General features: G+C 43.4%; 1 protein-coding gene across 1 annotated transcript in view; it reads right to left on the reverse strand.

Annotated features, from left to right (window-relative positions):
- Positions 1-27,606, reverse strand: part of LOC126355386 (aminopeptidase N-like) — a 159,450-nt gene that overhangs the window by 101,553 nt on the left and 30,291 nt on the right. The window contains exons 4-6 of the mRNA XM_050005680.1: positions 24,203-24,514; positions 10,198-10,381; positions 1,300-1,432 (exon numbers count right to left, since the gene is read on the reverse strand). Coding sequence (XP_049861637.1) covers positions 1,300-1,432; positions 10,198-10,381; positions 24,203-24,514 — 629 coding nt within the window. The remainder of the gene's footprint in view (positions 1-1,299; positions 1,433-10,197; positions 10,382-24,202; positions 24,515-27,606) is intronic.

A 27,606-nucleotide genomic window follows, 5' to 3' on the forward strand; every position in this document is an offset into this window, starting at 1 on the left:
TTTAACAGAAAAGAAGAAGCCACGAAACTTAGTGGTATATTCACAGATGCGCTTCAAAATCGACAGATAAAATGTATCCTTGACAGGCGAGAATCTATAGTTAAGTTTTATCTCTGACAAGGATTATCTTTACTGATAACGTGTAAACTAGACTACGCCGATTTACGTAGTATTTAAGCCACTCTCCACGTCCGACTCATCGGTCGACAAGAGTCACTATCTCCAGGAGTTCCTTTGTAGACGACCAGCGCAGCCCTGGATGAAACATCAGGTACCGAAAAGTTTCTTGGATAATGGTCATACAGTCCGGAAGACTCACCAGTAACTATGACATTCCGTCATGAAAGCCTTCAATGTATGGTGTATAGTGGTGTTATTAGCTGAAGCGCGGCCTGAATCAAGGAGAATGCCCCTCGTCGAGGAAGAAGCCAAGCATTCCGTAGCTACAGCGCGGAATGGATAAAAAGCCTAAAAGAACAAAATTTGAGAGTGCTCTGAAATTGTCGCAGACCTACATCGAGGAAAGAAGGTAGATCCAATGGACCTTCGACTCTACGTTTTATCAGAAGTTCTAAAGTCAGCATTTAGTCCAGGCGAAAATAGTTTTGCAGCGGTAGCTTTTTTGTAGTAACTGATCAGCAGATCTGACTCTCAAAGTGATTTAAACCAATCTGCAGTTATTATTAATCAACAGTTCTGTGCAAGATGAAGGTTCGATACATGGAGGAAGTACTAACCCAAAAAACGGACCACTTGCCTTATTTGAGGGGTAATAAATCGAATTGTTTCCAAGCATACTGAAGTTTTTGGTTTTATTGTGACTTCTTAAACTTCACATCTTTGAACTGATATCACAGGATCTTCCTCATTTCTGAAATAACCGAGGAATATTAACCTGGATGTTAACAGGAGACTGATAACGTTGTATGTTTCCACTCGAGTGCTCGAAACCTGGAATACATCTGATTGTCATTGGAGGGCCACAGGACATGATATTGCAAATCATACATGTGATTTTCCTACCTGCTCTCACTAGTCATTGTGAACCTCGTGTCCCTTAACAAAAACTGACGAGCTACAGTAAATGTTACAAACCAACAGTGGTGAAATTATACGTCGCATAGAAGAATCAATATGTCGCAAAAATCTAAAGTGTGCGTATTGCGCCACGGACGCGCTTCAAGATTACACCCACTTACTGAAAGTAATAACATCATAACCAACTTAAACAATAAATAATGAGTAATTGTAATAACAGAGATGCTAACTGGTAAAAAATACCTAAATAAAGGTGAATACCTTTATAATAGATGTTGATGCCAGCATCCTCGCTGGTGATGGGTGCTGCTGAAGGATCTTCATCGTAGGCAATCGCTTGCCTAAGCAAGGTTGAAACCACGAACGCTTCATCGATTCGCCACGTGGGCTCCAACTGGTAATAAATGAGAGAGTCTGTCAGCTATCAGTGTGACAACCAAAGGCACAGTAAAATGGATAGTATCTACGCAGTTAAAGTATTTGTATTCTGTTAATCGACTCTTTCCTTTTGTATTGCTTCGTTGATACATCTGTGACAATATGAAATGAAAATTACATTAGATCCCTCGGACATAACTGGTACTACGACAAGATCGCTTACAATTTGCGAAGTTTATACGGCATGAGCATTTTTCAGCGTAATCACGTCATAATAAGTAAATTAGAACGTTTTGGCTCAGACATAGCAGCAAAACAGATAATACAGCTTTTAACAGGGAACACGGCGTGTCGCTGCGTACATCCAGTACATTAAACTACCAACAGTCATTCATGGTGTCTCCCTAGGTTGTATTTTAGACCCATTGCCCCTTCTTGTGCATGTATTTTTTGTTTTGCAGATAAATATTGAGATAAACAGCAAGTAAAACGCTGTTTTAAAAAGAGCTGCTAACGAAAATATAATGGACCTTGTTAAATTATTGCAGGAAATTCAGCATCATTAAACTTTAAAAATTTCATTACAGTCAGTGTTGAACCTGGTATATGCATCAAATAAAAGGATGTGGGTTGACAGCGTTAAAGTACAGAGATTACAGATTGATCAATTCAGCTGGGAGTAGCATTTAAGAGAGCTGCTAAATCGTATAAAAAGCTCAGCACTTGTAATGTAGACGTTATGGAGGTAAGTGACCAAAAATTTAAAAATTTAGCATACTTTGCTTTTTTTCATTCCATAATGTCATGTGTGTCACATTTTAGGGTAACTTTTCTAGTCAATTTACTTCTTCGAATTAATTTTCATGTGGATTCGAAAACGTTCTGCAAAAACGTGTTCAAGGCATTAAGTATACTAAGCACAGACTCTCTTAATGAAATTTGTTGTATATAATATTTCTCTTTCTCCAGTCAATAGCTCATTTCACGATTTCAGCCGGCCGCGGTGGTCTCGAGGTTCTAGGAGCGCAGTCGGGAATCGTGCGACTGCTACGGCCGCAGGTTCGAATCCTGCCTCGGGCATGGATGTGTGTGATGTCCTTAGGTTAGTTAGGTTTAAGTAGTTCTAAGTTCTAGGGGACTAATGACCACAGCAGTTGAGTCCATAGTGCTCAGAGCCATTTGAACCATTTTCACGATTTCAACTCATGGAATAACAACAATCTGCATAAAACCTTAAAACCACTAAATTTCTTCCAGAACGGAAGTAAATTGTACATAGTAATTCCATTATAACATACAACTCAAAGACTATTTCATGTAAGTAACTAAAGTAGACGACGGTGGTAGGCATCTACTGACATGTAGACTGCAACTGACCATGTCATACATCTTCTGTGCAGCACTTTCTGGCAAAGCATCTCATATCACGTCTCTATTCCGTTATCACTGAATTCTCCAGAAACGCTATCCGGGGAACCTGCTTAAATATCGCTGACGTGAACAGCCAAGTTCCGAAACTCATCAGACAGCCATTTGTTTCTCGCTGGCAGTGAGGTTTTCGAAAACATTGTAACAGTAACTCCACTACGATCAGTTGATACCTTTACTAAACACGTAATTAGCTGTAGTTTTGCACGAGTGCCCAGAAGTTTTTCTTGTTGCATTCACAAGCAACATGTCATATACAGACCACGAAACACCCAATGCGGAACACTGTCTCTCTCAAGATTGTATTGGGCTCAAATGGTTCAAAGGGCTCTGAGCACTATGGGACTTAACATCTTAGGTCATCAGTCGCCTAGAACTTAGAACTACTTAAACCTAACCAACCTAAGGACATCACACACATCCATGCCCGAGGCAGGATTCGAACCTGCGACCGTAGCATGGTACTGGGACAGGAGTTGTTCTGATTATTATAAATGATATAACTGGGCTATGCAATCAACACAAATGTTAACTTTATATGCACGACATACACTTCTATTTGAATATCCGATTACCGTAATATAGACACAGCAAAAGCAGTGTGTTAACAAAATTTTTCTTACTTGTGTTAAAAGTTTACATACCTGGAACTCAGTTACCCTAAGTCACAAGCATACATGCCCTAGGAATCTCTGTCAACTATCTTTCTTAATAAAACAGAAATCTAGCATTCTCAATGAACAGTCGAGGAGTGACATGAAAATGAAATGTCATGTGGCTAGGGCCTCCCGTCGGGTAGACTCATCGCTTGGTGCAAGTCTTTTGAGCTGGTCCCGGCGGACGTTCGAGTCCTCTCTCGGGCATGGGTGTGTGTGTGTTTGTCCTTAGGATAATTTAGGTTAAGTAGTGTGTAAGCTTAGGCACTGATGACTTTAGCAGTTAAGTCCCATAAGATTTCACACACATTTGAACATTTTTTTCTTTTGAGTTGACGCCACTTCGGCGACTCGCGCGTCGATGGGGACGAGATGATGATGATGAAGACAGCACAACACCCAGTCCCCGAATGGAGGTACTTACACCCAAGATAGCCACTGAAAGCAATTTTTGCGTGAACGAAGGAATATCATTCCGTTCAGTTATCAAAAGAAAGTAAAGAATTGTTCAGTAATGGCATGAGAAAAAAATTGGCAGAATTCCTGTTAACAGCACCCTTTTTACAGAATTGTTCAAGAAATTGCTTCCAACGCATCTAATAAGGAAAGGCCACGACGTTCAGATCACAGATTTACTTTAAACTTTGTACACCTTTTATAGGCCAGTAAAACAACATAACGTGTAGTGCAAACAGTAAGGTGCACTGCTCTGGCAATGCCGAGAAAATCGCAAGAGAAGTTTTACACGTCTATTCTGTGGCTTGTATATCTGTGAGTAGGTACCGCATGTTACCGTTGATGGTGGTCAGATGGTTATTGTTCAAGCTTCCTAAGACAAATGTGTCTGAGGCGATGCCTCGACTCTAGCTCTAATTTATTTTTTAATCTGTACTCAGAAGAAAGAGAAATTTTTCAAAAAGTCAACGACGTATGTTTTCCGTTAGAAAATCTGAATAATCCCTGCAAATGTAGGAAAACTGCACTCATTCGATGTAGTAAATACCGTTTCAACTTACGTTGGCCACGTCTGTATGAGAAATACCGTCATGCAACGTGTAATGTAAAGAGCACATCCGACGAGTAACTATAGATTACTGTTGTGGTCTAGCACATTGTGACTTACTATATTACTCAATAAGGTCATTCGCATTATTATTTATCGAGGTTGGACTTGGACTTTCCTAGTCTGGACCTTTTCCTTGAAAATTTAATTAAAAATAATAAACAGACAAATAACATATGAAATTCACTTCTGCTTCATGAAAAAGTTTGTGGGATTTTTTTCATTATATTACTTCTCAAACGTCATCTAAATTGTATAATGTGACCAGTGACTATAAATGAGTGGTAGCAGTATTCGAATCATCGCCTCATCCATAACCCTTCTTCCTCAGCGCCAACGCTAACTACTTGACCATAACGGCGTCTTACAGCCTGCATCTTCGCATAGCTACATTAGTTACACAATATACGCGTAAAACGTCTCCTGTGATTTTCTCGGTATTGCAAGAGTGATGCAACTTACCTCTTGCACATTATGTTGTTTAAATGGCCTACTAAAGGTGTACAAAGTCCGAAGTAAATCCGTGATCTCAATGTCTTGGCGTCACCTTGTAGATTTCTTGCTGATCTGCGTATTTACCACCACATGCAAGCTGTATAAAGGGCTCTTGCTCTATCGTTTGCTCAGAGTTATCGTTTCGTCATCTGTTATACAACATAGGTTTGTGGCATTTCCAGTTTAAACGAAATATTCTTTTCACTCACAATGAACTCTATCTTCCCGCCGTAACAGAGCGTATTGCACTAGCAATACTGTAACGAGAACTTGACAACAGACTTAGCTCATTTCTAAATCCTAAAACTACGTGTCAGCATTAGCAGTAGAGTAAATAGGTTCTCCTTTCAAATCCTGCGGTCTTTCTTCCTCACTAACACAGATTCTCGTGATCCATTCATTAATTTATTATACTGTGTGATCAAAAGTATCCGGACACCCCCAAAACATACGTTTCTCATATTAGGCGCTTCGTGCTGCCACCTACTGTCAGGTAGTCCATATCCGAGACCTCAGTAGTCATTAGACATCGTAAGAGCAGAATAGGGCGCTCCGCCGAACTCACGGACTTCCAACACGGTCAAGTGATAGGGTGTCACTTGTGTCATACGTCAGGGGATTGGGTCTCACTCGTGTGATACATCTGTACGCGAGATTTTCACATTCCTAAACATCCCTAGGTCCACTGTTTCCAGTGTGATAGTGAAGTGGAAACGTGAAGGGACACGTGTGTGTGTGTGTGTGTGTGTGTGTGTGTGTGTGTGTGTGTTTGAGGTTTACGGGCGCCAAACAGCGTGGTCATCAGCGCCCAAACGCATAGAAACAGGAACACATGCGGTGAAGGGACGAAGACGGACACCGAACAAGGAGAACGGCTAAAAGACACAGGCCTGACGCAGTTCCAAATGCTCACATACAGAGGCAAAACAAGAGGAGAAGAAACAGACTAAAGAAGGAAAGGAAACACAAGGAAAAGAGAACAGATGCCGAAGGGAAACGAGGTAATGGTGACTGGCGGACCTCTTACCTAAAACCTGGGTGAGCCAGTCACCCAGCAGCACATTAAAACCCTCTCCCTAAAATCCGAGGCAACAGATTGGACAGGACACAAAACCGTAAGACCTTAACCACAGTCGCTGCGTCGTCTTGCAAAATAGAGGACAAATCCGGTGGCAAAGAAACCACCGCCCTCTGGTCAAAGAATAAAAGACAGTCAAGTAAAATGTGGCGGGGACACGTACAGCACAAAAGCGTACAGGCCGACCTCGTCTGTTGACTGACAGAGACCGCTGACAGTTGAAGAGGCTCCTGATTGAACGTATGCCTGCGAGGGTGGAAGATGTCATCAAGCTGTTGGTGGGCCATCACCATATTGAATCCCAGCGTTACCGATGGGGGGCGCCACGGACTTGTAAATCATTTTAGACATCTATACAGACCATCACACAGGAATTCCAAGCTACATCAGGGTCCACTGCAAGTACTACGTCAGTTAGACGGGAGGTGAGAAAACTTGGATTTCATGGTCGAGTGGCTGTTCATAAGCCACACATCACGCCGATAAATGCCAAACGATGCCTATCTTGGTGTAAGGCGCGGAAACATAGGAACATTGAACATTGGAAGAACGTTGTGTGGATTGAAGAATCACGGTACACATTGTGGCGATCCGATGGCAGGATGTGGGTATGGCGAATGCCCGGTGAACGTCATCTTCCAGCGTGTGTAGTGCCAACAATAAAATTCTGAGGCGGTGGTGTTATGGTGTGGTCGTGTTTTTCATGGAGGGGTCTTTAACCCCTTGTTGTTTTGAGTGGCACTATCGCAGCACAGGCCTACATTGATGTTTTAAGCACCTTCTTGCTTCCCACTGCTGAAGAGCAATTCGGGGATGGTGACTGCATCTTTCAACACGACCGAGCACCTGTTCACAATGCACGGCCTGTGGCGGAGTAGTTACACGACAGTAGCATCCCTGTAATGGACTGGCCTACACGGAGTCCTGACCTATATCCTTTAGAACATCTTTGGGTAGGTTTGCAGAGACGACTTCGTGCCACGCCTCACCGACCGACATCGATACCTCTCCTTAGTGCAGCACTCCGTGAAGAATGGGTTGCCATTCCCCAAGAAACCTTCCGGCACCTGATTGAACGTATGCCCGCGAGAGTGGAAGCTGTCATCAAGGCTAAGGGTGGGCCAAAACCATACAGAATCCCAGAATTACAGATGCAGGGCGCCACGGACTTGTAAGTCATTTTAAGCCAAGTGTCCGGATACTTTTGATCACATAGTGTATTTTTTCATTCTGGTTCGCCTAAGATGTACAACCTAGCTACATATGAGTGACCAGGAAGGGCTGTCACATTTCTTATACCTATGATAATTGAATTTATTATTAGCAACTGAGGAAAACTGTTACTGATATTAACCATACTATTATCGCCTGTCAGTATCATATTTATGATAAACCATAATTGAAGTTATTATTAGCAACTGAGGAAAATGGCTGCAGATGTTAACAATATCTTATCAAAAGTATCCGGACACCACTGTATTCGGTGAACTGCTCATTGGATCTCACGAGAAGTTGGTCTGTCGCATAAAAAGGAGGCGGGAGCAGCAGAATGTGTCGCTAGGGACAGATCATTGACGCAACTAGCCATTGGAGGTCACCTTAATAACAAATTCATCTAGGGCTTTTAAACCCATAGAAAGCTGTCCATGTCGACTGCCGGTGATGTGGTTATGAATTGGAAACGTGAAGAAACGACACAGTTAAAGTAAGACCAGGCAGGCAGACGTCTTATATTGACGGACAGGAATCTTCGAACTTCGAGGATGGTGGTTGTAAAAAATTACATGGAGTCATCTCAATCGTGTATTCCAAAGTGCTACCAGTAGTTCATCTAGCATAATGACTGCGTGTAGGAAGTTTAAAAGAATGGAGTGAACTGGTTGATGAAGCATCCCCTTTTTAGGTACTCCACGTCGACGTCTGCTCGTTGATACGTATCTTCAGTAGGTTTTCCGGCTTTACTTCCCGACGTGACAGCGACGACTCTCCGACGAGGTGCGGGCCTTGTGTTTTGCTATTACTGCGAGTCTTGTAAATATCGCTTTTATTTAGTAATTTGCCCGGCTAAAACTCTCCCCTTTTATGATTAAAATTGCCTGCGCCACCTTTCGGAGGGAGTGGGGACGTCAAGTCACAAAAGGCTATATTAAGCAGTCCGTAAAACACGAAAACATTGTCCGCATCTCGTGGTCGTGCGGTAGCGTTCTCGCTTCCCACGCCCGGGTTCCCGGGTTCGATTCCCGGCGGAGTTAGGGATTTTCTCTGCCTCATGATGGCTGGGTGTTGTGTGATGTCCTTAGGTTAGTTAGGTTTAAGTACTAAGTTCTAGGGGACTGGTGACCATTGATGTTAAGTCCCATAGTGCTCAGAGCCACGTAAACGATCACTTCAGTTAGCGTGTTAGTTAATGTCTACGCTTTCCGCTAGATGGTGCTGACTTACTGCTGAATAGCCTTGGTTCCGTAAAACCTTCACTGATTAGTACTAGGTAAATGACATAAGTACAAAACTCTTGTATTTAACTTTCACTCTATATTCAAGGATTAAGATGGTGATGGATGATGGTCTATTTAAAAGGTCCCTAGCCTGGAAGAATCTAAATAGTCCGCAAATGCCGATATGCAAGCGCTCTACGTCCAGATTCGCAACTAACGGCACACAACACTTGCAAAAGTCCACACGTTAATATCTGAATACCGGTATCTCTGAATTCACTCGTATCAGCAGATAATTTGAGTTTCTGTCGTCTATATGTCCGTAAAGTTCCAATCTAGCACTAAAGTCCTAAAATCCTCATAATATTCCGTTGCTACCAACAGTCAGAGATCGTACACTACATCACTTTTAATCTCCGTAATATTCTAACAGTTTATCGTGAATCTTAACACGATAAAGTCCAATCTAATTATTGTCTCCCTGACTGACACGGGTTCCCCGCCCTTTAACGAAACAATCAAGGAAAAAAGGCGGCTATAATGACGATCAGGCCTTTTTATAGGTTTTTCATCCCAAGAGTTTAACGTCACTGCCTCCTCCATGACGGAGCTTCCGTAGCTTTGCTGTACTTATACGTTAAACTACTTGCTGATATACTATAATTTTGAGCTGCAATTACCGAGCTCTGATTCTACACTATTCTCTCCTCTAAAATTCTATTCTTAATTTTAAATTATTCTTTCAATAGCTTTTATCGCTGTAAACTGAACCGAGGTAATATATCGAACAGCTCCTTATAAGCTTCGCATTTCTGTAGTTAACGCTATGCCGCGCTTGAGGTTGTATAAAGAGACTTGCCAATGGACAGTGGATTAATGGAAACGAATTATTTTGAGTGATGAATCACCTACACTCTGTGAAAATCCAATTGGAGGACTTGGGATTAGCGAATGTCTTGTGAACGTTACTGGCAACATGTGTAGTGCCAACAGCTAAGTTCGGAATGAGTGGTGTTTTTCGTGGTTAGAACGCTGTCCCTTTATTGCGCTTAGGAAAACGCTAAATGCGGAAAAATATGAACACATTTTACAGCACTGTGTTCTGCGTACAGTAGAGGAACAGTTTGGAGACGATTGTTTCTCTCAGTATGTCGCTGTGTCCAATCATAAAGCAGCATCAGTGAGACAATGGGTTGTGGGGCAGTGACATTCCTGAAATGGACTGACGTCTTCAGAGTCCCAACCTGAATCCAATCTAAAACCTCTGAGATGTGCGTCGACTTCGTTCCGGGTCCCAGCGTCCATCATCACTTTCTCCAGTTCCCACTCTTGAGGAAGAATGGCCATCCATTCACCCACAGACATTCACATAAATCATTGAAAGAGTCCCAAGCACAGTCCATGTTGTCATAAAGGCGAAGGGTGAATATATTCCAAATTATTGTCTATTGGTAGATGTCTGGATGCTTTTGATTAGATAATGCATATTTATTCAGTAAGCTCTGAGACACGTTAAGCTCGAAATTGGCTACTTGTTTTAATGTACGTATCACCGACATAAAGACACGCCTTTAGTTTTTTGCTGAGGACAAACTGTAACATGAACCATTTTTGTTGCCAACTTACGACTGCAGAAGCAAAGCTTTCGAAGAACGTGGCTAAACCTTCACTAAGCCAAAGCACGGACCACCAGTTCGGGCTGACCAGGTCGCCGAACCACTGATGAGCCACCTCGTGCTGGATGGCGGTCAGCACCCGTTCCTTAGTCGCCTCAGAGGTGTAGTTCTCCAGGGCCAGCAGGAACTGCTGACTGTACAAACGATTTAATGGCAGTCAAGGCACTGCTGAGGCAAACGTTAAGTATAAGTACATGAAAACATGATGCTTAGGTACTATGTATTTTTTCACAGCCTCATTACACAGTACTGCGTAATGCTCTGGTGCAGTACATCTCAAGCAAAAAGAGTGTTTAAGGGGCAGAAGAAGGCAGGGGAATGTATAGCAGGTCTTTGTAAAACCGTATGTTCTGTTCAACACTTTTCAAAAAAGTGAGTGTAACGACAGTCCCATCAATGTTCACTCTTCACAAAAGAAAATCAGGTGAGCTGCAAATAAAGGCAGTCACTTCATTACTATAATTCATGTACAAAATAGTTGACAAAGACGCATCATAACTGTATATATGGCTTATTAAAATTCTTCAGGAATGTTATGCAAAATTGGCTTGCAATGATTATGCAAAATAAAAACCTCACATTCTAACTTCTACTCTTTGTTGTATTTGTATGTATATCAGTATCTTTTAGTTTATCTCTGTTGCTGTGTTAGAATATTATGATATGTTTTATTGCGTATTGTTACTGTTTACTATCACATGAGCGAGGTGGCGCAGTGGTTAGCTCACTGGACTCGCATTCAGGAGGACGACGGTTGAGCCCCGCGTCCGGACATCCAGATTTAGATTTTCCGTGATTTCCCTAAATCGCTCCAGGCAAATGCCGGGCTGGTTCCTTTGAAAGGGCACGCCCTACTTCCTTCCCCGTTCTTCCCTAACCTGACCATGCTCTCAGGTCTCTTCCCCCAAAAACAACCCCAACGCCTAATCATCACAACATGAATAGCATGTCAAATGCTCAATGAAAGCAAAAAAGAATTTCAAAATTTGTTATTTTTATTCTAACTTCCGAGGCTTGAGCAGTTGGATTGCTGTGGTAACTCGTTGGTCGTTCATAGTTAAAAGCATTCGAGCAATAACTTCACGAAATATGTAGTTCGCAGTAGAATTACAGTTACCTGTCCTGAAGCTTGTCTCACTGAAGATAGCTCACTGGTTCCAACTAGAGCTAAATAACAATGACAGAACTGTTTCTCAATTAATCTGCGCAAGTAAATGAATAATCTGTAAAGATGAAAAAGTAGTTTCACAAAATTTTTTATTATCATATTACAACCATCGTCAGTAAATAAAGTCATTCGGTTCAAAAATTCGTATCATGCAGATGACTTGTTGCCCTTGACAGCAACACGTAGGTTTAAATTATTTTTTCTTGAAATGTACGAGCTAGTCAAAAAAATTAGTTCGTTATCAAAATTAAATAAACCGATAATCCACTAGTACTCATCAAAGAGGACAACACAAGATCTCCGGTTGTTTAGCCCACGTCAGTTCTAAACCCCTGTTCTTCTTATGATAGCGAAAGTAACTGTACTGGAAAGTTTGCTGGCGGCAGCTATTACCATCAGACTGAGGGTGACCGTTGAGTACAGATTAATGGCAACGGGCGTCAAATCTGTTTTTGCATCACTGTCTCTACAACATTCTCAAATAACAAAATTTATTTATAAGATGACACTTAGGTAGCTGGCTCATTACAGCGGTAAAATTTATAAGTTCAACTGAAATTAATTTATGCTGCAGCATAAATTAAAGTACTTGAAACATTAATTATAATTAATTTACAAGGTAAAGAAATCTTAAACGCCGGCCGGTGTGGCGGAGCGGTTCTAGGCGCTACAGTCTGGAACCGCGCGACCGCTACGGTCGCAGGTTCGAATCCTGCCTCGGGCATGGATGTGTGTGGTGTTATTAGGTTGTAGGGGACTGATGACCTCAGATGTAAAGTCCCATAGTGCTCCGAGCCATTTGAACAAAAACAAACTGCACAACTCACATCAATACCAAAGAAAGGAAATAGGATTAATTCGCTGAATTATGGTCGAATATTGCTAAAGTCGATTTGCGATGGGATTATAGAACGTGTACTGTGTTAGAATATTATGGGTTACCTCGAAAAGAACGACTTATTAACAAATAGCCAACACGGGTTCAGAAAACAACGTTCTTGTGAAACTTAAATAGCTCTTTATTCACACGGAGTAATGAATGCTATCGACAAGGAATGTCAAATTTATTCCATATTTTTAGATTTCCAAAAGTCTTTTAACACCTTTTCTCACAAGCGAATTCCAATCAAATTGCGTGCCTATTGAGCAAAGTCTCTGTTGTTTGGCTGGAATCGTGGTTTCCTGTTAGGAAGGTTACAGTTAATAGTAAGGCATCGAGTAAAACAGAAATATCTGGCGTTCCCCAAGGATGTGTTGTAGATCCTATGCTGTTGCTGTTCCTGGTATAGATAAATGATTTAGGAGACATTGTGAGCAGCCGTCTTAGGTTATTTGCAGATGCTGGTCATTTACCGTCTTATAAAGGCATCAGATGATCAAAACAAATTGCAAAACGATTTACACAAAATGTCTATGTGGTGCGAAAAGTGGCAATTGACTCTAAATAATGAAAAGTGCGAAGTCATCCACACGAGCACTACAACGAATTCCTAAATTGCGGTTACAGGACAAATCACACAAATCTAAATGATGTAAATTCAACTAAATACTTGAGGATTACAACTTTGAGTGACTTAAATTGGAACAATCGCATAGATAATGTAGTGGCGAAAGCAAAACAAAAGACTGCGTTTTATTGATTGAACACTTAGAAAATGCAGTCTACTAAAGAGACTGCTTGCACTACGCTTGTACGCCCTCTTCTGGAGTATTGCTGTGCGGTGTGGGACCACCATCAGATAGGATGGACGGAGGACATCGAGAAAATTCAAAGAAGTGCAGCTCGTTTTGGAATGTCGCAAGATAGTGGCACAGACATGGTACGCGAATTGGGGTGGCAGTTATTAAAGCAAAGGCGTTTCTCGTAGGAGCAGGATTTCCTCATGAAATTTGAATCACCAACTTTGTCCTCAGAGAGTTAAAATATTTTGTTGACGCCATTTACATACGGAGGAAAGATCATCATAATAAAATGAGAGATATCAGACCAAGAACGAAAAGATTTATGTGCTCGTCCTTCCCGCGCGCTGTTCGGGAGTGGAACGGTAGAGAAGTGGCTGTAAAGTGGTTCGATGTACTCTCTGTCAGGCACTTAGTTGTGAATTTAAGAGTAATGATGTAGATGTAGACGAGAATGAAGTTTGCGACTTTATTTTATTTATTTCTATTTCAGGTGATGACAGGAAAATTGTATGTAAGGGATTTTGGAAAACAATCAACGTCGACTTCTGGATGGCTAGGTGATTCAGTCACTGCTCATCGTAGGGTTTTTGTCTATGATTTATCAATTGTTTAAACTCTATAAATCTTTCATAATGTGAAAAATATCTCGTTGGACGGTGGCTGGGAGCCCACGTCGAACTGTAGGTCCCCTATAACAGGCTGGGCAAGTCCCTTCAAAGGGTGAAGAAAGGCGAAGGCTCCTCCAACAGAACCATGACCGTGGTAATCAGACCCGCCGTTATGGGTGACACTGACCGAATCTGCCTGATATCAGATCTTCAGCATTAATAAACGTCACGATATCCTACAACTTCTAATCAGCACTTGCCATATGTTCCTTTCCTCACCGACTCAGTGGCATACCTCATTTTTTGTCTTATCAGTCCATTTAATTCACATTTCTGTCTCAAGCCAATTCCGATTTTTGATAGTAGCAGCCTTCTTTTAAGGAGGAGTGCTCTGTTTGACACTGCTAGTCTATTTCTTATGCCCTTCTCCTCATCTGCCAAGTGTTATTTCGCTTCCAACGTTGCAGAATTCTTTTACTAGGTCTATTGCATGGCCGCACTTCAGATCTTAAGTTTGTGAGAAAAGTAATTTTTGCTGGTCCTCAATACTTTCATCTTTCTTTAATATACTTTTAGTCCATATTCTGTGTTCAGTTGATTCCATCAAACAGACTCCGTAATTTTTACCCATTATCATAGAGGACAGCAATGGCATTTGCTAAGCTCATCACTGATCCTTTCTTTTATTTCCTTCATTGCTTCTTCGTTAAACAGGTTGAAGAGCAGAGCAAAGAGACTGCATCCTCGCCTTATTCTCTTTTTCAAACCGAGCACTACTCTTTTGGCCTTCCATTCTCATTGATCTCTCTTGGTCCTCGTACATGCTTTATCGTTGTATATTATCTGTCTTTACCTACAATTTATACCTATTTCTCTGTGAATTCATCTTGCAGCATTTCACGTTGATTGCTTTTTCCGTCAGCTAATTCTGCGAATGTGTCTTGTCCTCATTATCAAGCGCAACGTCAGAACTGTCTGTTTGGTGGCTTTACCATTTATAAAACCAAACTGATCATCATCTAACAGGTTTTCAGTTTCTTTCATCCTCTGTATATCATATTGGTCAGCAACCTGGATGCAAAAGATGTCAAGCTGATTGTGCAATAGTTCTCGAGTTGTTCTGCCCTATTTGTCTTTGTAAATGTGTGGATGGTATTCTTCCGTAAGTCCGATGCCATCTCATCCGTTTCACAGTTTCAACACACTGACTTGAATAATTTTTGGTTGCGCCTTCAGGAATTACTTAAGAAATTCTGAAAGAATGTTATCTACACTTTCTGCATTGTCCGATTATAATTCTCACACATGTCTTACTCTAACACTGGATTCCTTATGCTCTTTATTTCGATACTCATTTCATATACGTTATCAGACAGTTGGCTCTGAGCACTATGAGACTCAACTGCTGTGGTTATCAGTGCCCTAGAACTTAGAACTACTTAAACCTAACTAACCTAAGGACATCACACACATCCATGCCCGAGGCAGGATTCGAACCTGCGACCGTAGCAGTCGCACGGTTCCGGACTGCGCGCCTAGAACCGCGAGACCACCGCGGCCGGCTATCAGACAGTTCTTTGTCTCTGTAGGCGTCCTTAGTGTACTGCTTGCACATATCTGCTCTCTCCTCTCGGTTTAAGAATGGTATTCCTCTTGCACTCTTAATGTTGACGCCTTAGCTTTTACGTTCTCCAAGAGTTATTTTGTCCTTTATGTGTGCTGAATGTATCAGTGCAACAACCGTTTTCATTTCGATTTCTTCACGTTTTTTCTGTAGCCAATTTTCTTTTGCATCCCACTACTTCCTTTTAGTTGCGTTCCTAAATTATTTCCGCTGAGGTGACAAAAGTTATGGGACAGCAATATGCACATATATATATGGCTGTAGTATCGCATACACATGGTATAAAACGTCAATGCATTGGCGGAGCTGTCATTTGTAGTAAGGTAATACCTGTGGAAAGGTTTCCAACGTGATTATGGCCGCACGACGGGAATGAACAGACTTTGAACGCGGATTGGTAGTTGGAGCTAGCCGCATGGGACATTCCGTTTCGGAAATCGTTAGGCAACTTAATACTCCGAGATCCACAATGTCAAGAGTGTGCCGAGAATGACAAATTTCAGATATTACCTCTCACTAAGGACAACACATTGGCCGATGGCCTTCACTTAACTACCAAGTGCAGGTCGTTTGGGTAATGTTGTCAGTGCTAACAGACAGGCAGCGCTGCATGAAATAACACAGAACTCAAGTGGATCGTACGACAGACACATCAGTTTGGACAGAGCGGCGAAATTTGGCTTTAATGGGTTGTGGCAGCAGATGACCGACGCAGATGCCTTTGCTAACGGCACGATATCGCCTGCAGCGCCTCTGTTGGGCTAGTGACCGTATCCGTTGGACCCTAGACGACTGGAAAACCGTGGGCTGGTCAGATGAGTGCCAATTTCAGGTGGCAAGAGGCAAATGTCGTGCAGACGCCTGTTGCTGTTGTCTTCAGTCCAGAGACTGGTTTGATGCAGCTCTCCATGCTACTCTATCCTGTGCAAGCTTCTTCATCTCCCAGTACCTATTGCAACCTACATCCTTCTGAATCTGCTTAGTGTATTCACCTCTTGGTCTCCCTCTACGATTTTTACCCTCCACGCTGCCCTTCAATACTAAATTCGTGATCCCTTGATGCCTCAAAATATGCCCTTCTTCTAGTCACGTTGTGCCATAAATTTCTCTTCTCCCCAATTCTATTCAATACCTGCTCATAAGTTATATGATCTACCCATCTAATCTTCAGCACTCTTCTGTAGCACAACATATAGGAAGCTTCTATTCTCTTCTCTAAACTATTTATCGCCCACGTTTCACTTACATACATGGCTACAATCCATAGAAATACTTTCAGAAACAACTTACTGACACTTAAATCTATACTCGATGTTAACAAATTTCTCTTCTTCAGAAACGCTTTCCTTACCATTGCCAGTCTACATTTTATACCCTCTCTACTGGGAACATCATTAGTTATTTTGCTCCCCAAATAGCAAAATTCATATACTACTTTAAGCGTCTCATTTCCTAATCTAATTCCCGCAGCATCGCCCGATTTAATTGGACTACATTCCATTGTCCTCGTTTTGCTTTTGTTAATGTTCATCTTATATCCTCATTTCAAGACACTGCCCATTCCGTTACGCTACTGTTCCAGGTTCTTTGCTCACTCTGACAGAATTATAATGTCATCGGCGAACCTCAAAGTTTTTATTTCTTCTCCATGGATTTTAATTCCTACTCTGAATTTTTCTTTTGTTTCCCTTAGTGCTTGCTCAATATAAAGATTGAATAACATCTGGGACAGGCTACAACCCTGTCTCACTCCCTTCCCAACCACTGCTTCCCTTTCATGCCCCTCGACTCTTGTAACTGCATTTTATTCCCGTACATATTGTAAATAGCCTTTCGCTCCCTGTATTTTACACCTACCACCTTCAGAATTTGAAAGAGAGTATTCCAGTCAACATTGTCAAAAGCTTTCTGTAAGTCTACAAATGCTAGTAACGTAGGTTTGCCTTTTCCTTAATCTATTTTCTAAGATAAGTTGTAGGGTCAGTATTGCGTCACGTGTCCCAACATTCCCACGGAATTCAAACTGATCTTCCCCGAGGTCGGCTTCTACCAGTTTTTTTCCATTCGTCTCTAAAGATTTTGTGTTAGTATTTTGCAGCCGTGGCTTATTAAACTGATAGTTCGGTAATATTCACATATTTCAACACCTGATTTCTTTGGGATTGTAATTATTATATTCTTCTTGAAGTCTGAGGGTATTTCGCCTGTCTCATACATCTTGCTCACTAGATGATATACACTCCTGGAAATTGAAATAAGAACACCGTGAATTCATTGTCCCAGGAAGGGGAAACTTTATTGACACATTCCTGGGGTCAGATACATCACATGATCACACTGACAGAACCACAGGCACATAGACACAGGCAACAGAGCATGCACAATGTCGGCACTAGTACAGTGTATATCCACCTTTCGCAGCAATGCAGGCTGCTATTCTCCCATGGAGACGATCGTAGAGATGCTGGATGTAGTCCTGTGGAACGGCTTGCCATGCCATTTCCACCTGGCGCCTCAGTTGGACCAGCGTTCGTGCTGGACGTGCAGACCGCGGGAGACGACACTTCATCCACTCCCAAACATGCTCAATGGGGGACAGATCCGGAGATCTTGCTGGCCAGGGTAGTTGACTTACACCTTCTAGAGCACGTTGGGTGGCACGGGATACATGCGGACGTGCATTGTCCTGTTGGAACAGCAAGTTCCCTTGCCGGTCTAGGAATGGTAAAACGATGGGTTCGATGACGGTTTGGATGTACAGTGCACTATTCAGTGTCCCCTCGACGATCACCAGAGGTGTACGGCCAGTGTAGGAGATCGCTCCCCACACCATGATGTCGGGTGTTGGCCCTGTGTGCCTCGGTCGTATGCAGTCCTGATTGTGGCGCTCACCTGCACGGCGCCAAACACGCATACGACCATCATTGGCACCAAGGCAGAAGCGACTCTCATCGCTGAAGACGACACGTCTCCATTCGTCCCTCCATTCACGCCTGTCGCGACACCACTGGAGGCGCGCTGCACGATGTTTGGGGCGTGAGCGGAAGACGGCCTAACGGTGTGCGGGACCGTAGCCCAGCTTCATCGAGACGGTTGCGAATGGTCCTCGCCGATACCCCAGGAGCAACAGTGTCCCTAATTTGCTGGGAAGTGGCGGTGCGGTCCCCTACGGCACTGCGTAGGATCCTACGGTCTTGGCGTGCATCCGTGCGTCGCTGCGGTCCGGTCCCAGGTCGACGGGCACGTGCACCTTCCGCCGACCACTGGCGACAACATCGATGTACTGTGGAGACCTCACGCCCCACGTGTTGAGCAATTCGGCGGTACGTCCACCCGGCCTCCCGCATGCCCACTATGCGCCCTCGCTCAAAGTCCGTCAACTGCACATACGGTTCACGTCCACGCTGTCGCGGCATGCTACCAGTGTTAAAGACTGCGATGGAGCTCCGTATGCCACGGCAAACTGGCTGACACTGACGGCGGCGGTGCACAAATGCTGCGCAGCTAGCGCCATTCGACGGCCAACACCGCAGTTCCTGGTGTGTCCACTGTGCCGTGCGTGTGATCATTGCTTGTACAGCCCTCTCTCAGTGTCCGGAGCAAGTATGGTGGGTCTGACACATCGGTGTCAATGTGTTCTTTTTTCCATTTCCAGGAGTGTAGGTTTGTTAGGCCTGGCTCTCCCAAGGCTGTCAGTAGTTCTAATGGAATGTTGTCTACCTCCGGGGCCTTGTTTCGAGTTAGGTCTTTCAGTGCCCTGTTAAACTCTTCACGCTGTATCATATCTCCTATTTCATCGTCATCTACATTCTCTTCTATATATATTCTCTTCTATATAAACAACTACTGAATTTTTATGGATGATAATGCACCGCGTTACCAGGCCACAGTTGTCGCGATTGGTTTGGAGAACGTTCTGGACAATCCGAGCGACTTACTTAGCCATCAAGATCACCCGACTTGAATCCCATTGAGCATTTATGGGACATAATCGTTAGGTCAGTTCGTTCACAAAATCCTTCACCGTCAGCACCTTATGGACGGCTACAGAGGCAGCAAGGCTCAATATTTCTCCATGGGGCATCCAGCGACTTGGTGAGTCCATGCCACGCTGAGTTGTGGCACTTCGACGGACAAAGGGATGTCTGATACGCTATTAGGAGATGTCCCATGACTTATCTCATGAGAGCTAATGCTGCAAATGATGACAGAGGTGGAGTTGTTGATAATGATGACTGTCAACTGAATAAAATATCGATGTCGTAAGACATTTGCTTCATTCAATTTTATGGATGGTACACAAAGCCTGCTTGAACAAATGAGCCAGTCGGACTACAAGTCCCCCATAGCTGCTATTGAACCGTGAATACGAAAGAGAGGGAGAGGGAAAAAATCTTGGACTAAAAAAGCACATGTATTACATATTTTCAGGTAATATTCCAGTTTTATGGACTTAATATCTTAATATGTCTTTCTTCAATGTCATTGCACTGCTTTTATGTTGATGATGGAAATTCAAGCTGTGGGAGAGAGTCATATTGTATACTAAGTGTACAACACTGTATACCACGTGTATTGTTCCTTATTTTCAGTCCAGATGAAACCCAATGATTTAGACAACAGTAAGAATAGAAAATTTTGTAGATAAACCCTCTACATATGAATTGGTCGCCTAAAACATTCGTCAATCCCACCAAGTACAATTAATGAAACTGGAGAATGGGGTGGTAGTGGAAAGTAGAATTAAATAAATATCCAGCGAAATAAATGATGAAACAAGCAGACAAGTTGTAGAGTTTGAGCATTTGAGTTGAAATCCTTATTCAAATGACACTTTTTTAAATACAATGAAGCACTATCACTATTTATTCAAATATTTAGTTGTTTTCTGAATAGGAAATGTACATAATGGCAAACACTAATCGTGCACTGTCGAGTGACTTTATAATGAACTCTTGGATGTATCGCTTGTAGAGCGTATCTCATATTTTACGCCATTTTGTGATGCACTGGTGAAGTAAGCGCGCTGACGGGCTACGTTAAAAGTTTCGTTCACCGCTGTCGCGAACAAAGAGAGGACTTTAATCCAGCTGCAGAAATTGGTGACCTCCGGTTTCCGGAAATGGTGAGATTTATGGATCGTTTGTGAGCCTCTGTGGGTAATATGTAACCTGAATGGAGTCGCAACACCATCGTAAATAATCGTCGTACAGACTGCAGATCTCTACGTGCCACCGGTGTGTACGTACTAGACGAATGTGTAATAAAATGGGGGTTCCTATTTTAAAAAAAGCAGTTGATACCCTTTTGACCTATGGCAGCGCGATCTAGCGGGCCAACCATAGCACCTCTGGTTTCCCCCTTCAAGCTAGACGAGTTTCGTTCCTTGTAGTTTTTTTCGTTTGATGCCTATTTCGTGAAATATTTGGCCCGGTCACTATCAATGGACCACCCTGTACTGCTTTTCATGTATTGTAATGCTGTTCTACCAAGAACCGACAGAATAATCAGTTAATATAAAGAAATAATCCATTATTACGAAGTTGTTGACTTGTGTGTCACTTATTTTCATTAGCTAAGAGACGAGCTGTAGTGCAGTGTGCCAATGTTCGTTTATAAATTGGAATAAACACGTATTATCTGCAACATGATTCTCTTTGTTATTCGTTAAGTAACCAACTGTCGAAGCCTACCACTCTGTCAAGACCGTAGACAAGAAAAGACAAAAAAAGTATTAGCTAAATACGATGAACATTCTTGCACCTGTGGCCTCTTCCAAATTTAGTTTGCTATCTACATAGAGAAGATCCAACGGAGAGCAGCGCGCTTCGTTACAGGATCATTTAGTAATTGCGAAAGCGTTACGGAGATGATAGATAAACTCCAGTGGAAGACTCTGCAGGAGAGACGCTCAGTAGCTCGGTACGGGCTTTTGTTGAAGTTTCGAGAACATACCTTCACCGAAGAGTCAAGCAGTATATTGCTCCCTCCTACGTATATCTCGCGAAGAGACCATGAGGATAAAATCAGAGAGATTAGAGCCCACACAGAAGCATACCGACAGTCCTTCTTTCCATGTACAATACGAGACTGGAATAGAAGGGAGAACCGATAGAGGTACTCAGGGTACCCTCCGCCACACACCGTCAGGTGGCTTGTGGAGTACGGATGTAGATGTCTAGATGTAGAATGGCACAGCACGCTGCAGACAGCAGCTACTCTGCATTCCAATGAGTAACAGAAGTCGTGGGAACCCTCCCAATATCGTGTCAAACATCCTTTCTCCCGGTGCAGTGCAGCAACTCGACGTGGCATGGACTCAAAAAATCGTTGGAAGTCCCATATGGAAATATTGAGCCATTATGCCTCTACAGCAGTGCGTAATTGCAAAGATGTTGTCGCTACAGGGTTTTGTACACGAACTGATCTAACGATTATCTCCTGCAAATGTTCGACCGCACACATGTCGGGCGATCTGCATGGCCAGATCATTCTCGCGGTGTGTCCACAATGTTCCTCAAACTAATCAATTGTGGCCCGGTGACGTGGCTCATTTTTCATCCATAAAAATTCCTTCGTCGTTTGGGAACGTGAAGTCCACGAAAAGTTGCAAATGGTCTCCATGACTACTTAAGAACCATTTAGAATCAATGATAGGTTCAGCTGGGTCAGAGGACCCAGTACATTCCATGTAAGTCCACACCATTAATGTAGCCACCACCAACTTGCACAGTGGCTTGTTGACAACTTGGCTCCATGACTTTGGGGGGTCTGCGCCACCGTCGAACCCTACCAACAGCTATTACCAATTGAAATCGGGACTCATCTGAACAGGCCACGGTTTTACAGTGTTCTAGAGTCCAACCGAAATGGTCACGAACCCAGGAGAGGCGCTGTCGTGCTGTTAGCAAAGGCACTCGCGACGGTCGTCTGCTGCCTGTAGCCCATTAACGCCAAATTTCGCCGCACTGTTCTAACGGCTACGTTCGCCGTTCGTCCCACATTTATTTTTGCGATTACTTGTCGCAGTGCTGGTTGTGCGTTAGCACTGACAGCTCTACGCAAACGCCGCTGCCCTTGGTTGTTAAGTGAAGGCCGTCGGCCACTGCGTTGATGTGGTGAGAGGAAATGCCTAAAATTTGGTATTCTCCGCACACTCCTGTTACTGTGGATCTCGGAACGATTACTGAAGCGGAATGTCCCGTATGTCTAGCTCCAACTATGATGCCGGGTTCAAAGTCTGGGAATTCCCGCCTTACGGCCACAATCGCTTCGGAAACCTTTTCATATTAATCATCTAAGTACAAATGATAGCTCTGCCAATATACTCCCGTTTTATACCTTGTGTACGCGATTTTCCCCCCATCTGTGTATGTGCATATCACCATTCGTGACCTATTCGTGACCTTCGTCACCTCAGTGTACGAGGGTGAGTCAAATGAAAACCTTGAATTTGTAATAACAAATCGAAATTTCGGTCCTTTATCTTGTAAGTTGGTAAGCGTGCTACAAACAGCGTGCAGAATGTCGTGTAGGTGGCAGCATAGTGCAGATGCACACATACCGTCGCAGTATCAGTATAAAGATGGCCGCCCCACTTGCGATTTGCACCAGAGAACAGCAGCGTTCTGTTATTCGGTTTTTGCGTAGTGAAGGTGTGAAACCTATTGAAATTCATCGACGAATGAAGGTTCAGTACGGAGATGCATGTTTGTCACAGCAGCAAGTCTACGTATGGAGTAGGAAGTTCGCAAATGGTGTGACTTCAGAGGAGGATGCTCCTCGTCCAGGTCAGGCATAACGAGTTGGGACTCCACAGAACATTGAAACAGTTGAAGCCATAGTGAAGGAAAACCGCCGAGTGACAGTGAATGACGTTGCAGCATGTTTGCAGATTAGTCATGGGTCAGCACACCACATTGTGCTTCATGTGCTCCAATTTCACAAAGTGTCTGCAAGATAGGTGCCACGGCAGCTGACTCCTGAAATGAGAGAACGTGTTGATGTTTGTGAAGAAGTTCTTCGGCGCTTTGAACGAGAAGGTGATGGCTTCCTTGCAAGAATCGTTACTGGGGACGAAACCTGGGTTCACCTTCACCAACCGGAAACGAAGAGAGCGAGCAAGGAATGGCGCCATTCCTCATCACTAAAATCAAAGAAGTTCGGAAGGTTATGCTGACTCTCTTTTGGGACGAAAAAGGCGTCACCTTGGAGCATTACATGCCTAGAGGGACCACTGTCACCAATGCACCACACACAGATCTCCTAAAATATCACCTGCGGCCTGCAATCTAATCAATGCGACGTCGATTGCTGTCAGCAGGTGTCCTTCTGCAACATGACAATGCAAGGCCCCACACTGCCCGTTCAACAGTTGCAACAATCACAGACCTGCATTTTGAGCGTCTTCCTCATGCACCACACTCACCAGACCTTGCCCCAAGTGATTTCCATATGTTTGGACCACCCAAAGACGCAATGGGAGGAAAGAATTTCCGTTTTGATGAAGAGGTACGCCAGGCGATACATGAGTGGTTGCGCGGACTACCAAAAGGATTTTTTTCTAAGGGAATTTATGCACTTTGTAAGCGCTGGAGGAGTTGCATTGAGCGTGGGGGAGATTATGTTGAAAAGTGGTAGAGCTTTCTACCACTTCGGCACAATAATATTTAAGGTTTTCATTTGACTCACCCTCATATGTTAGTAACAAAACCCGACAGCGTATCTTTGTCAGCAGACCGCCCTAGCCCTTTGGAAATAGCCACCGAAATATACGCTTTGAGTACAGTGGCAAATTCTCATAAAATTTCCTCTGTTAGTTTAATCGAAGGCGGCCAGAACAGATGATTATCGTAGGGTCGCAGCCACTCACTTGTAAGTGATCAGCCCCCAGTTCTCCATGGCGGCAACGAATGTGTCCGGCACGCCGACGTGGTCCATCTTGGTGAGGTTGCCGTGGTTGTACGGAACACGGACCAGCTGCTCCATGGAGCGGACGGTGCGTGGCCCCATCACACTGGCGTACTCTGCCTGTGCCGCCGTGTCCCTGGTCGTCCAGACAGTCGTGTTGGATTCCAGCGGCGACTGCACGCCTACGAAGTCGGATACGACCCAAGCTAGCAGGAAGGCGCTCATCATCGGCGTCTGCTCGAAGGTCAGGGTGCGTCTTCCATCTTCGTCGTCACTACAAGGGGAAGAGTTTGCGTTAATCAGTAAATATGTGCAGCAACTGGCAAAAATTACCCCAAGTTCGCTACGTAAGATTGCCCTGACGTCATTATTAACAGATGGGTGAAAACAGAAGTGAGACGAACATTTTGTAAAATACCGTACATAGTGTGTTTTTCTACCTGTGCCCATCGGTGTCTCGTCTCAGAGTAATAAAGTAATTGCAATTAATTCAGATTATTACCTCAGTTTAAGTGGCAATATCTTCACAACAGCGAAAAAGCATGTACTATGCAACAAGCAAAATAATACAAAACATGGAGTTAGGCAACAGTTCTTAGACGAAAGACGTACACTAAACTGTAGGGATGGTGGTTATCTCTGAAACAGACCGTTTTCGGTAATACCGAATTTTTCCGTCTCCAGTTTAAGCTGAGTGTTGAAACAGGTCAAAATAACTGATTTATGAAATAACCGATTTTCGGTCTGTCATTGCTACTAGAAGAGAAACCCGCCGTTCCCCAGTTACAGCTGTGCATATCACGCAGCGTCTGAACTATGCATCGTACAATGACATAATTTTGTAGGTAGATTCAGCGGCGTATGTGAATACTGTCTGCACAAAGTGCTGCGCATGGAGTTAGTAGCAACGAAGTCATGAATGTTGCAGCAGTGTTTCACGCATCCGATTGTTTATGACGGCATGCCTCCTAAACTGTGACGTACAATGATACAAATGATACAATGTTGCAGCTAAATTCAGTGGCATATGTGCATTCTGTCTGCAAAATGTGTCGCGAATATAGTGAGTAGTAAAGAAGTAATAAATTATAATGACATGCCTCATGGAATACTTTTAGGCCGGTATTACGTTGTTATATTTCTTTGACGAAGAAATATGATCAAATATTGGTTAGTTTCTTTGACAAATATCTTTGACGTGGCGCTAAAAAGGGATATAACTCTGCAGTCATATTTTTCGCGCGTATTTCAAGATGCCGGACAACAGTAACTTGTTATTATGCGATGCAGTTGCTGGTGCCACAATTACATTGTGCGTTCATTTGGGAAAAAAGTGGCGAAAAAAGGGAGACATAGTTCGGTGAAGCCATGGGTATTACCTCGAGATACTGAAATCATTCATCAAAATTCGTTACGAGAGGTGAAAGGGGGCTACGTCAAGTTTTATATAAATTACATCCGTTGCGAGTCTAGAGTTAAAGATACTTTATTTCATTGTTTATTTGCACAGGAAATTTTGTCAGTTTATTGCACAGAGCCATAGAATTCGGTGCTCACGATAATGGGCAAATTTCAGAGGGATTGATTACATTATTAGCACTGTGTACTGGTTTGCCAGATTTAGTTGTTTAAAGTTTTTGGATTACAAAAATGCCTCTGAGCACTATGGGACTTAACATCTGAGGTCATCAGTCCCCTAGAACTTAGAACTACTTAAACCTAACTAACCTAAGGACATCACACACATTCATGCCCGAGGCAAGATTCGAACCTGCGACCGTAGCGGTCGCGCGGTTCCAGAGTGAAGCGCCTAGAACCGCTCGGCCACACCAGCCGGCTTTTTGGATTACAGTAAAACTGATTAAGCACACCATTAGCTCAACACACAGTAAATTTGCATAACACAAACGTTACGTATTTCATACCCGATTTTAAGCAGACGGATTTTTCGATCCCTACTGTGATGTTTTTGCCGTCGCTGCATGAAGAGTTCATCATAAAGTCATTGTGCCGCTCTTCCCTCACGTTCTGTGAACCCACACGCGAGAGGCACGTCGGTCAACCTTCCCTCAGCAAACCTAACCGTGTGTCACGGAAAACCTACAATAAACACCCCAGAAAAACAAGCCCTAGACTGAATACTGTATGAAAGCTTGATGCTGAAGAGTAATATTGGCCCGGGGACTGGGTGTTTATGTTGTCCTCATCATTCCATCATCATACATGAAAGTGGCGAGATTGGACTGTGTTTAGATTGGGAATATGTATGGGCGCTGATGACCGCGCAGTTGCGTCCCACAAACCGAACATCATCACCACAGTAATATTGGCATTACTGTTGTAGGCAGCATGTTGCGTAAGCGGAACAAGTTTGTTTTCTATCAAGACACTCAGCGCACACCGTCGAAATCTGCGCTGTCGTGCAGATATAACAGCAAACAATCGTTTGAAGCTCTTTCATAAATGGGATTACGAATCTCTAAAGAATCTGAGGTTACTGGTTGAGAGCTAACTAAGAATGCACTGAGGTGACAAAACTCATGGTTTACCTCATAACGTCGTGTCAGAACCTCGTTTGGCCTGGAGGAGTGCAGCAGCTCGACGTGGCATCGACTCAACAAATCTTGGAAGTCCCCTACAGAAATATTGACCCATGTTGCTTCTGTAGGTGTCCATAATTGACAATGTGTTGCTGCTGCAAGATTTTGTGCACCAACTGACCTCTCGATGGTGTCCGATAAATATTCGATGGGATCTATGTCGGCGAGGTGGGTGGCCAAAGCATACCCTTTAATTGTCCAGAAAGTTATTCAAATCATTCGCGAACAATAGTGGCCCGGTAACATGGCGCAATGTCATCCATGAAACTTCTAGCGTTGTTTGGGAACATGAAGTCAATGAATAGCTGCAAGTGGTCTCAAAGTATTCAAAAATGAGCACTTTCAGTCAATGATAGGTTTATTTGGACCGGAGGGCCCAATGCATTCCATTAAACAAATCCCACACCGTTACGGAGCAACCATCTGCTTGCATAGTGCTTTGTCGACAGCCTGGATCCGTGGATTTGTGGGGTCTGCGCCACACTCACACCCAGTCTTGTAGAGCCCAGCCGATATGGTCACGAGTCAAGGAGACGCGCTGCACGCGATGTGCTGTTAGCAAAGACATTCGCGTCGAACGTCTATTGCTGCACATAGCCCATTAACGCCAAATTTCGCCGCATTGATCTAACGGATATATTCGTCGTACGTCCCACATTGATTTCTGCGATTATTTCACACAGTGCTACTTGTCTGTTAGCACTAACAACTCTCCACAAACGCCGCCCTCCCATGGTCGTTTAGTTTCGGCCGTCGACCACTACAT

Source organism: Schistocerca gregaria, chromosome 3 (genome assembly GCF_023897955.1).
Source record: "Schistocerca gregaria isolate iqSchGreg1 chromosome 3, iqSchGreg1.2, whole genome shotgun sequence".
Classification (NCBI taxonomy): domain Eukaryota; kingdom Metazoa; phylum Arthropoda; class Insecta; order Orthoptera; family Acrididae; genus Schistocerca; species Schistocerca gregaria.